The 14861-nt window shown below is 38.6% G+C and overlaps 1 protein-coding gene across 1 annotated transcript in view; it reads left to right on the top strand.

Moving 5' to 3' along the window:
• DCUN1D4 (defective in cullin neddylation 1 domain containing 4) overlaps nt 1-12999 on the top strand; it is a gene marked incomplete at its 5' end in the record, with an annotated part of 68846 nt that extends 55847 nt beyond the window's left edge. The window contains 3 exon segments of the mRNA XM_081099104.1: nt 8573-8677; nt 10761-10863; nt 10955-12999. Coding sequence (XP_080955230.1) covers nt 8573-8677; nt 10761-10863; nt 10955-11010 — 264 coding nt within the window. The 3' untranslated portion in view covers nt 11011-12999.
• Between the last annotated feature and the right edge of the window lie 1862 nt (nt 13000-14861).

Raw genomic sequence — 14861 nt, 5'->3', positions numbered from 1 at the left:
GATTTCAGAGAGGAAGGAGGAAGTAGAGATAGATAGAAGCATCAATGATGAGAGAGAATCATTGATTGGCTGCCTTTTACATGCCACCTACTGGAGATCGAGCCCGCAGCCTGGGCATGTGCAATTGACCAGAATCGAACCCGGGACCCTTCAGTCCTCAGACCGATGCTCTATCCACTGAACCAAACCAGTTAGGGCTTAACATGAATTTCTTATACATAGCATATAATTAAGTCTGTCTGACAATATCTGTCTTGGGATGCTTAAACCATTTACATTTACTGTAATTTATGGTATGGTTAAGTTTATATATCCTATCTTGCTACCCCCCTCCCCATTGGTCCCAAACATTTAGACCATAGCATATATTGTATTATCATTTTGGTAAAAATGTCTTTTGTATTTACCCAAATATATATCAGTTCTGTGCTCTCCATTTCCTTTGTAGAGATAATAGATTTCTATCTGATATCATTTGCCTTCTGCCTAAAAAATTTTCCTTAACATTTCTCATAGTACAGGTCTTCTGATGATGAATTCTCTAAGCTTCTATTTTCCCCTTCAATTTAGAAAAGTACTTCTCTGGATTAAAGATTCTATGTTGATGGACTATTCTTTCAGTACCTTAATGATATTGCTCTATTGTCTTCTGTCTTGGGTCGCTTCTGATGCTAAGCCTAGTGTTGTTCATTATTCCTTTGAACAGAGCGTCTTGTTTTCTGACTGCTTTTATTCTCTTCACTGCTTTTCCCAAGCTGATTACAATGTGCGTTGGCATAATTTTCTTTATGTTTATTCTGGTTAAGGCTTGTTGAGGTTTTTTTAATATGTGGGCTTGTAGTTTGTATTAAATTGGGAAAATTTTCAGTTGTTATTTCTTTTCTTTTTTAAAAAATATTTTTATTGATTTCAGAGATAGAAACATCAATGATGAGAAAATCATTGATTGGCTGCCTCCTGCCACGCCCCTTACTGGGGATCTAGCCCACAACCCAGGCATGTGCCCTTGGCCGGAATCAAACCTGAGACCCTTCAGTCCACATGCCGAAGCTCTGTATCCACTGAGCCAAACCAGCTAGGGCCAGTTGTTACTTCTTTCAATATATTTTCTGTTCTTGCTCTGCTCTAGTTATACCTATGTTAGATGCTTGATATTGTCCCACAGGCCTCTGATGACATGTTCAGTTTTTTTTTTTTCAGGTTTTTCTCCCTTTCTGTTTCTTTAGTAGTTTTGATTACCATGTTTTCTAATATTTTAAAAAAATCTTTACATGCCTTCTAATATTAATATTTTCATCTCTAGAAGTTCCATTTGGGTCTCTTTTTGTATGTTCCATTTCTCTCTTCATCATGATAATATTTTCTTCCTCCTGAACATCCAGAATATATTTATTATAGGTGTATTAACAACTTTGTCTTCAGGTTCCATCATCCCTGCCATTTCTGGGTCTCTTTCTATTGGTTAATTTTTATCTTGGACATGAGTCATATTTTATAGCTTCTTTGCTTTCCTAGAGGTTTTTTTTTTTTGATTGGATGTTGGATATGATAAATGATTTGTCTTTTTTCATTCTTTTAAATAGTGTTGGATTTAACTTTTTTTCTGGCATATGGTTAAGTTACATGGAATCCGTTTGTTTCTTTGAAAGGGCTGGTTAAGGAAGATTGAGCCCCACTCGGAAAGCAGTGCCCTTTTGAGGATTCTGCTGCTCAAGGCCCTGGATTAGGAGAGCCTTCCACTCTGTCTCGTGGAAATACAGACTGTCTGCAGCCCTGTGGGAGCTCTGGGAAGTCCTGCTCACTCTTTTGCAGTGGTCTTTCCCCAGACTCAGACTGGGGAGACACTGCAGAGCTCCGCATCTCTCTGTGCAGCTCCCACTTGGCTGGTATTTTGAACCACGGATTGTAGTCGTCTTCGTCCCCTCAGACTGTCTTTTCCAACTCAGCAAGGTTGCCGGGCTGGGTTTGGGTTCCCCCTTCATGTCTGTGGCCTGGAGCCCACCTCCACACAGTAAGCTGGTATCACTGTAGGGCTTACCTTATCTTTCCTTTTTCTCGGGGGTCACAGTCCTGTGCTGCCTGTTGTCCACTGTGTGAAGTGAAAGGGAGATCTAGTCCTCTAACTCCATCTTGGTTAGAAGCAGAACTCAGCTTTTTATCCCTCCAATCTCTTTTCTACAAAAATGAGTCCTAAAGGTGGTAACTAATAACATAACAGATCTTTGAAAATCAAACTTGTAATGGAAATGAAACTTTCTGATAGTTCACTATCCTAAGTATTGTCTATTGGAAATAACAATGGCATATGTTAAAGATTACACTTTAATATACTAGGAAAGAAACTATAGTACAATACCAGAATATGATAAAATGACCCCTTTAACATCTCCACCCAGATTGTAGTTCTAAGGGTGTGATCATTTTTTTTCTTCGCCTTCAAATTTTATAGCCAATTAAAAATAGTATTTGGCTATCAAGTTATATTCTATTTCTCCTAATATAGTTTGACTTGCATTTATTTGTAGTGATATGGATATCATAAACGCATGAACTTTGCAGCTAACAGAAACCGTAAGAAGTCATCTGGTCTAGTCTTGTCATTATGCAGATGAATAAACAGAGCCAGAGTGGAGGGGCCAACATGGCCCGAGCTCTGTCCTTGAGGTGCAGGCCAGTGTCCTCTGCACAGAGCCCACCTCACCTTCCCTGACTCACAGCTGTCCCCATCCTATGGGATCTTGTTAAGAGGAAGATGGTGGGATATAAATTCCAGGGCTGAAATGGCCAGTTCTCTCATTCAAGTGGAATTTTGTCTCAGTATATTCATGCATAGGGTTTTTCCTCCCAATATAATTTTTATTTATTGTGTAAATAAATATTGTTGTATGAATTCATTTAACTAAAACAGCCATTTTTTTCTTGATTCTCCTTTTTGAAAGGACCTGGAGAGTTTTAAGAATGGGCAAAGAGAATGATATAAAAGACTAAATACAGTATTTTTTTGTTGGTCTGGGGATAATTGTTAAATATCAGTTAAATTTGATATTTAACAATTAATTCTCTGTGTTAGAGGCAGGGTACTATGCTGAAGTCCCGGAGAGCGTTGAGACTTGGAACTTTGAAAAGGATAAATGCTGGGCTGATAGCAGCAGCATCTTGGCCCAGCCAAGAGTAGACACCATGAATTTATAGTGACGCTGCTCTTGGATTTTGTTCTAATGGTGTGGTCCAGCTCGATGCGGACAGGAGAGGATAATGGGATGGGCTGAGAGGGAGAAGTGTGTGGGCGGAGGGCAGAGGCGAGTTGAGAGGAGCCCTCCTAGAGTTATTGAGAGGGATCCAGATGAAACGAGGAAGTGACGTTAGGAGAAGCTGAGAGGTGGAGGGAAAGGAGGACTTCAAGGTGAGCGAGAGGAGAATGGGAGACTTCTGTGGTTGCAGGGAGTCTGCTTTGTCCTTGAAACAAAGCTTTGGGAAGAAGCTGTAAACAGGGCTTTCTGGAGGCAGAACTCGGCCATCCCTTGGTGCACTCACTTCTCTAGCACTAGGTCCTAGTGCTGCTTCTGTTTCCTGTCTCTGAGGAGGTGTTTCTGGAAGATGGAAGAGCTCACACATACTAAAGTTAATGAATTTTCTTTCTCCAAGTAAAACAATAGCTTAGTCATTTCAATTTATGCTAAAGTGATTGTGGCTGTTACTCATATAATTTGCTAAGGAAAATCTGCTGGGTCTTCTGTTCATCAGAGAATTCTGCCTGACTCTAACCTCAGTCTGTTCTGACTATTTTGATTCACATCCTCTTCTAATTTGAGTCAGTTTCTCACTTCTTCACTACTGTATTTGTCAATCTGTTTGTTTGCCTCTCCACACAACTCTCGCAACACACCACACACACAGCTCTCTACTGCTTTCTCATATTTTTAGTTGGAAATTACAAAGGAAAGAAAAAGTAGGTTAGGTGAAGACAAGAGTAGGGAGAATATGGTCATCTGATCCCAGGCCTGTTACCCTGAAAACCTTGGCAGGTTTACCTTTAAGATTACTCTTTGTTGATAATGTATGTAAGGGTTGAGTCACTATGTTGTACAACTGAAACTAATACGATACTGTGTGTCAGTTATACCTCAATTAAAAAATTACTCTTAGTTATTACAGACACAGATTTGCTCAGCAATTACTTATAAAGCTAATTGGACTGCATGTGTTTATATTTAAATCTCTTTTTCCTCATCACTTCTCAGGGAAGCAAGGTGGTCCACAATGAAGGTTTGGAATGAGATTTCCAGGTTCAAGCCCCAGCTTTACCACTTATTGTCATTCTAACCCCCTTGCCTCAGTTTTCTTATTTATAAATCGGGGCTAATCATAATGCCTATCCTAAAAGGGTGGTTGTATTAAATGAATTTAAGTATAAGGCACTTGGAACAATTTCTGGCTCAGATTAAATTCTCAATAAAAGTTAACCATAGAATTAGAACTAGTTGTTCAAATTATTACTCACTAACATTACTTAGGTGCCTGCACAAAACCTCATTATTTTCCAAGAGTAATGCTTAGTAATAGAATCTCTACCAAATAAAATCATGAGGAAAAACTGTGCCCATTGGCAGACTTTTTTTTTTCTTTTGTTAAGGAAATAGTTAAGCTTAATTAATTACCTTGCAAACAGTGTATCTGTAAATAATGCTGGGTACGTTCTAAGAACGTAATTATTTAGATTCATTTTTCCCAGTGGGATGATACTCTTGGTTTTTATGACTTGTGTGGTTTTTTAAAATGTATATTAAAAAGGAAGAAACCCAGCTCTCATTAAAAAAAACTAATTTAGCTCTAGCCGGTTTGGCTCTGTGGATAGAGCATCAGCCTGTGGACTGAAGGGTCCAGGGTTCGATTCTGGTCAAGGACACATGCCTGGGTTGTGGGCTCGATCCCCAGTGTGGGGTGTGCAGGAGGCAGCCAATCAATAATTGTCTCTCATCATTGATATTTCTCTCTCTCCCTCTCCCTTCCACTCCGAAGTGAATAAAAAATATATTTTAAAAAAATTAAAAAAACTGATTTACTAAATTTTCCATTTTATAAACTGACTCACATTATTTAAGATTCAAGATAGAGTTCTCTATTTTTACCTGTGTTTGTTGACTTAGGGAGCTGTGTTTAAGGAGAACTGGATTTTCGCTATTTTTTATAATCCGTGTGGTCTCAGATGGAATTCTGTGATGTATGTCATAGGTCTTCATTTTAGTCCTTTTGATTTCACATACTAATTTCTTACTTGGTTGCCACTGTTTGTGAATCATGGTCGCTTATATGTTTTTTGGGTTTTTTTTTTAGTACAACTAATTCTTGAAAATCTTAGGAATGTTTTTCCTGTTGAAGATTTTTTTTTCCTAATGCTTTTAATCATTAAATGTCCCCCTTTTCACATACAGATCTTAAGCTATCACAGCTTTGTGAAAATTGAAAATAGGTCATCTGAAATAGTTGGGGGCCTCTGAATAGCATATCTGGATACCTAGATGGTTAGAGGTTCATTTTTATATTTACATTTGCATACATACAGTTACCTATTTGTTCATTTATTGTTTCTTAAGTCATTTGCACCATTTAAAAAAAAATGCTTAGTTTTCACATATCATAGGAAGACTTATACTGGAATAGCCTTACATAAACAAAGGCAGTAATTTATTTTTTTTCATATTAGAACTTCAAATCAGACCTTAGTAAAACGTCATTATTCTGTACACTAGCTATTACTAGTCTTTAGCTGGCAGAGTGCATTTATTCCATATACAACACATAACTTCTTAGAATATTCAGAGTAGGATCCTTTGGTTTTATAGCTGTACCACTGAGAGGCCTGATCTCATATGTAAATTAAAATTTATGAAATACGTACCAGCACATCTGGAGTCAAGAGATGGACAGGGAGAAAAGTTCCATTTCTTCATTGACCTTGATGGGCTTGCTGGGAATGCTGATTGACTCTTGACAGCCTGTCTCAAGGTTCTTTCTGCTTAGACTGACCTGGGAGTAGGCGCCTGCCCGCGGGGTCAGTGTTGCAGTACACTGCTGCGATTTCTTGTGAGGACCTTCTAGATGGCTTTGCTGTACTCTTTGAATGAGTTATGGTGATTATCATTTTTTAAATGCCCTGCTTCATAGCATTGTGGGAGATTCATGTAACTTTTCATTGGGAACTCCTTGGCAGAGAATGCCATTAGGATCATTGCTGTCAGAGAACCCCCAGGCGTGTCTCCATGTTGATGTTCAGTAGCTTTTTGTTGTGGGGTCTCTCAACTGTGTTGTTCCTAGGAATTTTGAGTGTTTCCAATTATGGACTTTTGCAGGTAGCCTCCAATCTACCCACCGGCAACGTTGGTTACCAGCGAGTTGCCACTGTTCAGATCTTGAGTGCATCCATAATATCTCTCTCTTATTTGCTAGGCAGAAGATGGTGGTAGTGATTGAGAGCTGCTGGCTGGCACCCTTGCAGAGCAGGAGTGAGTGAGTGCTGTTCAGCTTCCGGTCCTGTGAGTCTGATGCCTTTCTCCCTGTCTGGGCATCACTGCCAACAAAACATACATCGAAGTCCTTCATGATCATCAGTTTGTCAGATGATTATATTGTTGCAGAGTCTTGTCCAGGTCTTTTGTATCTTTTTTTTCTTTTTGTCATCTTGGTGTATGTCCATTGTGATGGGGACATAAGCGTTGATGATGTGGGGAAAAGGCACAATATGTGTCATGGCAAGACCAGTCATTTTAGATTTAGTGAATGATTACAAACTTTTCCAAGGGAAAACTTTTCCCAAGCACCAGTGCTGTCAGCCTGGTGCTGCATGGGCTGTTGTTCAACAGGTGAACTTCGGCCCAGTCCTGTGGTGCCACGTGTGTTTTCAGCAGTGTATTCATTTTTCATGCGGATTGCTTCACAGTACGGTGTGCTGTTGCCATCTGCTACACCTGTGTTACAGGGTAAGAGGAAGTTTGCATTTCTTGCACAGTGTGTCACAGAAGTAGAAGCCTTTACAGTGCAACAAACCAATGAGGCTTGATTGGAAAAGGTGGACAGTCTCTAGAGCACCTTTTCTCTTGTCCTCCTCTCCATCAGGACTAAGTACTATGGTCCTGAGCAGGATGCTGTGCATGGCCAAAGGACAGGCAGAGAACGCTGTGGAAAGGACGCCATACCTGTTTGCATTGGACTGTGGAATTGGGGCACCCCCACTGTCACCAGACTTAAGTTGTGTGCCTGGAACAGAGAAGGGTGATGTGGAGCCATCTTTCCTGGTCTGTTGGTGAGGGTCATTATGTTGTATGCCTGGGACCAAAGGACAGACCTATCGCACATCTTCCCAGATCTTCATCTATCGTGTTTGCTGCTGTTGAATGAGGCCTTACATTTGCTGTATTGTTTAAGTCCTTCACTTTTAAATTCAGTGTGAAGGCCAGAAATTCTCTGTGTACTAAAGAGTACTTCACTGCTAGAGTCTTTGGATTAGTGCTGTATTTTATCGGGAGATATGTGTGGCTGCATATGTTGCTGATAGTGATGGTCACAGTGTCAGCCCTTAATTTGGTGTGAACATTTAGATGGGATAGCCAGGAGCTTTCTCCCGTTGTAGAAAAGTACTTTTGCAAATTTCCATTGAAGTGAGACACTGCCTGGAAGCTAGCTTTGGATATATGTAAGGCCTATGGCCCCAGGTCCTCTGTCCATTTACATAGAAACACCCCACCTGTAGTGCTGTAATGAAAATTTGTAAGAAAGTGGAGAATGAGAAATTAGGATCCTTAATGGCAAGTATAAGTGGAATGAGCTTCACGTGCCCATTTCAGGTTTATGTACTACTTTTTTTCTGGTTTCTTTATGAAATGTTGTCTTTCCCTTGGTTGCTAGTTAGGGGTATTCTGCTAGGAGAGTTCACGTCCAACAAATCCAAGGTAAGAAGGACTGTAGTAGACAGACTATTTTCTCCCAGAGTGAGTGGATGAATATACCCCCTTAGTTGGAGAGAAGCTCCACAGCCCCAACCTTTATTGTGAGCTGCATTTAATTCCAGTGCTTTTTAGGTACAAGGAAAACATTTACCAACAAAATAAATTATTGGAAAAATGTTATTAAGGAAACCTGATTCCTAAGCATGGAAGTTGAAACCTTTAGTTAAATTAAACATTTAGTTAATTATGGGCTTTGTTTGAGGTGAGCAATTATGATTTTGGTAATTATCGTAAATGTCAAACAGCAAGTGATTATAGATTTTTATTTATCCTATGAAATAATTGTAGATACTGTTACTACCTAACTAACTGATTTTTGCATTAGAGTGATCATTTCAGTTGACATGAGTCTTTTCACAGTATGTTTCTATAGTACCAGAGTGAGCAAGCCTTCCATTGTTTGATGCCTCCCCTCCCGCACCTCAGTCGTGACCCAGGGATTCTATGGTGTATGATAAATGGTCAATGAGCTGTTCGCTAATGTCTTGTTGACGTGAAATAGAAATTTGGATTATTGGAATTTATTATTTGGGGCATCTGGCTCATCCTTGTTTTTGTTTGTTAAACAGGAAAAGGACCAGCGCAGCCTAGACATTAACACTGCCAAGTGCATGTTGGGACTGTTATTAGGAAAAATCTGGCCCCTTTTTCCAGTTTTTCACCAATTCTTAGAGGTACCAAATTGTTATTTTATGGAATGTATTTTTGCTTGCTTAGAATTACCAAGTGTACTTTAACCATTTTATGTAATTTTCTGTTTGTTATACTGTCTGCCTATAGGAATTATGGTGACATAACTGCTGTCAATCAGCAACGACCTGTTCTCTCTGCAGGTGTCTGTTTGAATTTATTGTGTTGCATCGCTCCCGGTACAGATGCATCAGAAACAGCTACTGCTCTGTCCTTTGCTCCTCTCTTGTCCCCATTTTAAAAGCTTTACTTTTGTTTAGATTTCCTGCTCTTTATAACAATAGTAAAACAAGATTTACTTTCCTTTGTGGCTTTAGGTGAATTTCCACTTTTATTAAGCAAAGATTAAAAAATAAGCATCAGCCTTTTTGTCAAAAGAAGTGTGTAATGTAGTCATCTTTACTCTTATCTCCAAGTAACTTGGGGACCAGGAATTAGTTTGAGTGTTAGGCAAACTGACAAAATCTCCTTCAGTTTAATTTTTCTTCACATTTGTATTAGAAATGATCCAGCCCTGTACCCCATCATTGTTCAGTTGCTTTAAGGGTGAATAATAAATACCTTTGAGCTGCTGGTTATGAGGAGCTGGTTTGGATGTAATGTAATACGGTAGGAGTCTGAAGTACATGAGATGGAGGTTTGAGTTACTAGGGATGTCATATAGATAGCATCCTTCTTGTCCTCCAGCCCCAAACCCCTTCCCTTTTCTTCTTTGCCCCAAACCCCTTTTTAAAATGTCCTCTGCTTGGAAGGATGAAGGTGTTGAGTCTTTGAGGAAATCCTGGGTCTTATCCTGACTCTGGCTTCACTCTTGAAATAATCTTTCTTACAACTTACTTTATGTAATTGTCTGGAAAAACTTCCAACTGATAACGATTCTTTGAGGACTGTTATTTAAAAATCGCTTGTAACATTACTAGCTGGAACTCCTCAAGAAAGGTATAAAAACTAGTTTTAATGTAAGAAGTATTTGTTTACATGACAGTTCACACTACAAGTGATCTGTTCTAATTTCTCTGCCAATCCCGTGAAGTGTTAGCTTTATTTGGAAAATGAGTAGAAACAGGTTCTTGCTCTCAGAGAGTTCAGCGGAATTAGCCTGAGAGTGAGGGGTCCTTTAGCCCTAGGACCTTGCCTGAAGCCAGTTTGACTTTGCAGTTCCAGGAGCTCCACCAGCTGGTTCTTGCTTTTAGGTGCCTAGAAAGTGAAACTTGTAGTCTGCTTTGTTCTCTTATTAGTTTGCATTTTTCTTTTAAAAGGAGACAGTAATCCTTTCATTTTCAGCTGTTCTTGTGTTTGCATCCTCAAAACTATTGGATCAACTCTTTGCTTTTTGTCTGCTTGTATTGTTTTCCAGTGTTTCTGATATTAGTGGTTAAGACTAAAAAATTGTTGGATCTAGCTTTTATTTTCAAATGTTTACACATGAACACTATATTTTAAAATACACATATGGCATATTTCTTGTCTAAGAGGAATTGGAATCTACTCCATGCCTATTCTGATTACTTTTATGACCAGATTGAAGTTTTGACTTATTAGAACAGTCATTTCTTCAGTGGCTAGAGCACCTAGTCTGAGACCTCCTCATCGACTGCTGTATGTACTTGAGCTCAGAGCTTGACACAGTACATCCTTGTCATATCAGGGCTCATTCATGGAGCTACGCTTTATTTAGCACTTCCTGTGTGCCAAGTATGAATGAAGGGCTTTACGTAAGTTACCTAAATTATCTCTTAATCTTTGCAACACCTTTATGAAGGAAGTGTTACTCCCATTTTATGTAAAAGGGCCTTTGCAGTCTAGAAATTTCACTTCTAGGTTTATAAAATTGTGTTTCTTTGATGTGTTTGTCATTTGTGTTGGGCCCCATAATATTTTTGTAATGAAAGTTGTCATCTTAAGTTCTACTCCTGCTCTCTCTCACCATCCTCCTAGACTGGTACTTAACAACCCAATGGAAAAAGAGTTAACTTTTATGAACTGTATCCAGTTGATTCATCAGCAATTGACACCATCCCATTTGTTAATTATGTCAGTAATTCCTATTACTTTTCCCTCCATCAGCAATCAAAATATAAAGTTATTAACAAAGACCAGTGGTGCAATGTGCTAGAGTTTAGCAGAACAATTAACCTTGACCTCAGCAACTACGACGAAGATGGCGCATGTAAGTACCAACACTGGGTGTCCTCGCACTCTTCACTTTGTGGCCCATGCGTGCGTCCTTCTCAGCTGTCTTGTTTTCTCTTTCTCTCCAGGGCCAGTTTTGTTGGACGAGTTTGTGGAATGGTATAAAGACAAGCAGATGTCCTAGGACTGTATGCATAGCAGCGCGAGAGTCACTGTTACCACAGTTATGTCAACCATTAGCCATAAATTGCTGTTTGTATCAAAGCGCATGCTGCTTTTCTTGCACTGTCTCCCTTTTGCAGGGACGTTTTTGGTGTTTGCTATTGAATGGGCCAGCTCTGCCTGCTGTGTAGCATTATTCTCTTGGAAGGCTGCTTTTGCAGTTTGTATTTACACTACAGATTGGTGAATTTGCCAACGTCCTCACTGTGATTATGTGTATATTGCTGTTTAAATTTTGTATATGTGTATAAAAAGAAAAAGCTTCACCTAGAGATTATTTCTGCAAAAATGTATTGTAAAAATAATTTTTGTGGCATATTTCTAGTCCCTTTTTTCAAATGAACCAATTATACTTTACTTGGTCTCAAATGTAGCATTTCAAAAAACAGAAGAATTTTACCATAAGTAAATGTTGCCAGAATTCACCTGATTGTTCAAGAGGCCAACTTTTGGAAGGAGGTGGGAGTTCTAACTTTGCAGAGGCATATGCCAAATGTAATTGGTTTACCTGGATATTAGCATTTTTAAATGATGAAACTATAATTATTTGAACATACAGACATGTACCAACCATGTCACCAGTCATTTCCACCATGCAAGGTATAGGTTTTTCTTTTCTAATGTTAAAAAGCTGTAGTACTTTGAATATAGGTACAAATGAATAAATTAACATTGCACCTTTTCTTTAAACTAGAATAGTTCTGAACTCTTGTAAACTTGCTTTAGCAGATTTTTCTTTCTCTTTTGCATTCTTCTTGGCAGCGTTTGGTCTGCTGATGCTTTCTATGCCATTCTAAGTGAAGCTGGTTTTGCCTCCTCCATGGAAACCCAGTGGTTTACTGGCATTTCATAATTGCAGAGCAGTTTTAGTTGTGGCTTGAATTTTTAGTTAAGCTTTCATGGTGTCTAATTTTCTAGTTTTTTTTGAAAGAGAACTCTATGATAAGTGAGAGGGGTTTTGTTTCCCTTTTTGTTTCTTTCATGCTAGGCTTTTCCTGGCAGAATGTCCATTGCAGGCAGTGGATAGGAAACCACCAGCATTGCGCTAACTGTTACGCGGTAGGACCTTCCCCGGAGAGGCCGCTCGTTACCTGGTCATTTGTACAGAAAGGTGATAGCCATTATTTATGTGGATGAGGAACTTGTAAACAGGACGGAACTTTTAGGTTTTTGTTTTATGTTTTTTATTTCCCTCCCCTTGCCTTACCCTTTAGGAACTGTGTAGATAACATGTTTTCCCCTCAACTATCTGGTGCTATTGAATGACTAATTTAGTCCCTAAAGTTTTGTGAAAACAAAAAAAGTCTAATGATTTAAACCAAGTAAAAAGCTAATGGTGCATTTGAACCGGTGAATGCTACTGTGTGAGCAAGATTCATGATTGAACATGTCATGATTGGAAGAGGCTTGGATTATTTCAAAATCTGGCTGAAAAAACTTTCGGATTAAATGTGAACCTTTAAATGGCATTCAATGAGAGAAGCACACAGACAATGCTACTCTTAACCACTATTTCACAGTTTCTTTGCAAACAGTGTTCAGATTTTCATATTATTTTTTTCTCTAACTGAACCACCAAAGACAGAAATTTGTATGTATATACAGTGTGTGCACATACACAAAATCATGATCTGGTAGAATTCTTTTTTCTACCAATTAGAAAGGTTTGGTTTGCTGTGAAATAAACCAGAAGTTTGAAAATCCCTGTAGTGATTAAGCATACTTAATCATTCCTTGTTTAGGAATTGTGGAGTCACTTCTACCTTATAAATTCATACCAGTTTGCACAAATTCATACCTGGAAAGAATTGGAGATGTTGATGGCAAGCACAGCTCATGAGACCAATGTGTTGAAAGGGGGTCCGTTCCGATGGTGTCATTCCAGTGGCAATTGGCCGTAGGTTCAGCTCTGTGGAGAACTTGATTCATTTTCAGAGGTATCCCGTGAATTAAAAAAAAACAAAAACACTTAAAGTCAACAGTTCTTAAATTTGTTCAATAAATCAGAAATGTACATATAAATATAAATCACAGATAAGTATTTTAAAAGTTATTGTTAGAGAGTAGAGACTTTAAAACAGCGGTCGCCAACCAATGGCCGTGGACCACTGGTGGTCCGTGAGGTCCGAAAGGTAGGCGACTGCTGTTTTAAAGCACTAAGCACAGTCAGTCCTAAAGTAAGTACAGGACTGTTACAGGGCAGGTGTTACATTTCATCCACAAGAACGTTTTGATGATGGGGGAAATCCCAGCTAGAAACTTTCATGATGTATAATATGAAAGTATTCTAAAGAGATAATCTTGCATATGTAGACAATTCCAAATCTTTAAACTTCCTTGAAAAATAAATCTCTTTGGCCCTTGGTTTCCTTGGCTTTATGCAGTTATTTTAAGGGGAGGAAAAGGGGTCAGCCAGTATAATAAGGTACCTTTTCTTAAAAGCATCCCTAAGTTACATAAAATTGAGCAGTCATCAAACACTTACTTACTGGCTAATGTTAAATAAATTAGGGTGCCTTTTGGTTTTTCTTTATCACCCAGTCCACATCCTTTCTCTCTCTCCACTGTTTGACCTCCACCTTGCAATAGTATGTTGTGATGGACACTACAACTTCTAGATGTTTACTGTTGCACTAGGTCAGAAAGCTTATTATTTGATTTGCCATAAACACTCACTGTAAAGTTCCCTGCAGCTCTTCTGAAGCATGAACTCTGAATTAAGTTTTTTCTAAATCCGACTAGATAAACCTTCTGGTTTAGCAACAGGTTTCTGTTGCCTCTCAGTCTCCTTTTAATAGTGCTTTTGAGGTTTATACGGAAAGCTTTAAAAGTTTGTTTGTGCCCTTGGTTTTTAATCTTACAACTGCTAAAATACCTCTGTAAGCCTTATCTTTTATTCTTTCATATGTTATGTTGTATAATAAATGTATAGAATTCATTGACCAACTAAAATGTTGGGTGTCTGTAAATGAGACCAAAACGTGGGTTGCTTTTTTTCATGAAATAATTTCTATAATTTCTCTTGGGGGCTACTGTTAAAGGAACAGCAGCTAACCTATAACTGTGAATGCTTCGTGTCGTCAGTATTTGCATTACATTCATAAACGTGTGCAAGTCCTGTGACTCCCAGCTTAACTCAGATACTGTTATGCCACCTGACTTGAGTACAGCAAACTGGTTTTAGGTTTTAATGGAGTTGATGTAAAATGATATCTCAGAAATAAAAAGTATTTGTGTTTGGTTTCAGAACTGAGTGTGAATTATTCTTCCCTGGCTTTTCTTCTAACACTGCTTACGGTAGATTTAAAGTGTTCTGTTTTTTATTTATTTTCTTTTCCCAACTTTTTATATTGAAAAATTTCAAAGCATAGGATAATATAATGCAAGGATAATATAATGAACACCCATCCATATACCTATCCCCTAGTTTTCCTGTTTTTAACCTTTTGCTATCATTCTCTGCCACTCTGAGTGTATTTCTCTCTATAAATAAGATATACTTTTTTTCTGAACCACCTGAGAGTAAATTACATTCTCACACCTTGTACTTAATATTTCCAAACCAAGGGCATTCTTATAACCACAATACAATGATCACATTCAAGAAATTGAACATTGATGCAGTGTTATTACCCAACACACAGTCTAGATCAGCCGTGGGCAAACTATGGCCCATGGGCCGGATCCAGCCTGTTTGAAATGAATAAAACTAAAAAAGAAAAAGACCGTACCCTTTTATGTAATGATGTTTACTTGGAATTTATATTAGTTCACACAAACACTCCATCCATGCTTTTGTTCCGGCCCTCCGGT

The sequence above is a fragment of the Myotis nattereri genome (genome assembly GCF_964212035.1).
Source record: "Myotis nattereri genome assembly, chromosome: 1".
Taxonomy (NCBI): domain Eukaryota; kingdom Metazoa; phylum Chordata; class Mammalia; order Chiroptera; family Vespertilionidae; genus Myotis; species Myotis nattereri.
Note: the sequence above shows the minus strand (reverse complement) of the source record. Positions and strands in the feature narration are given on the sequence as shown.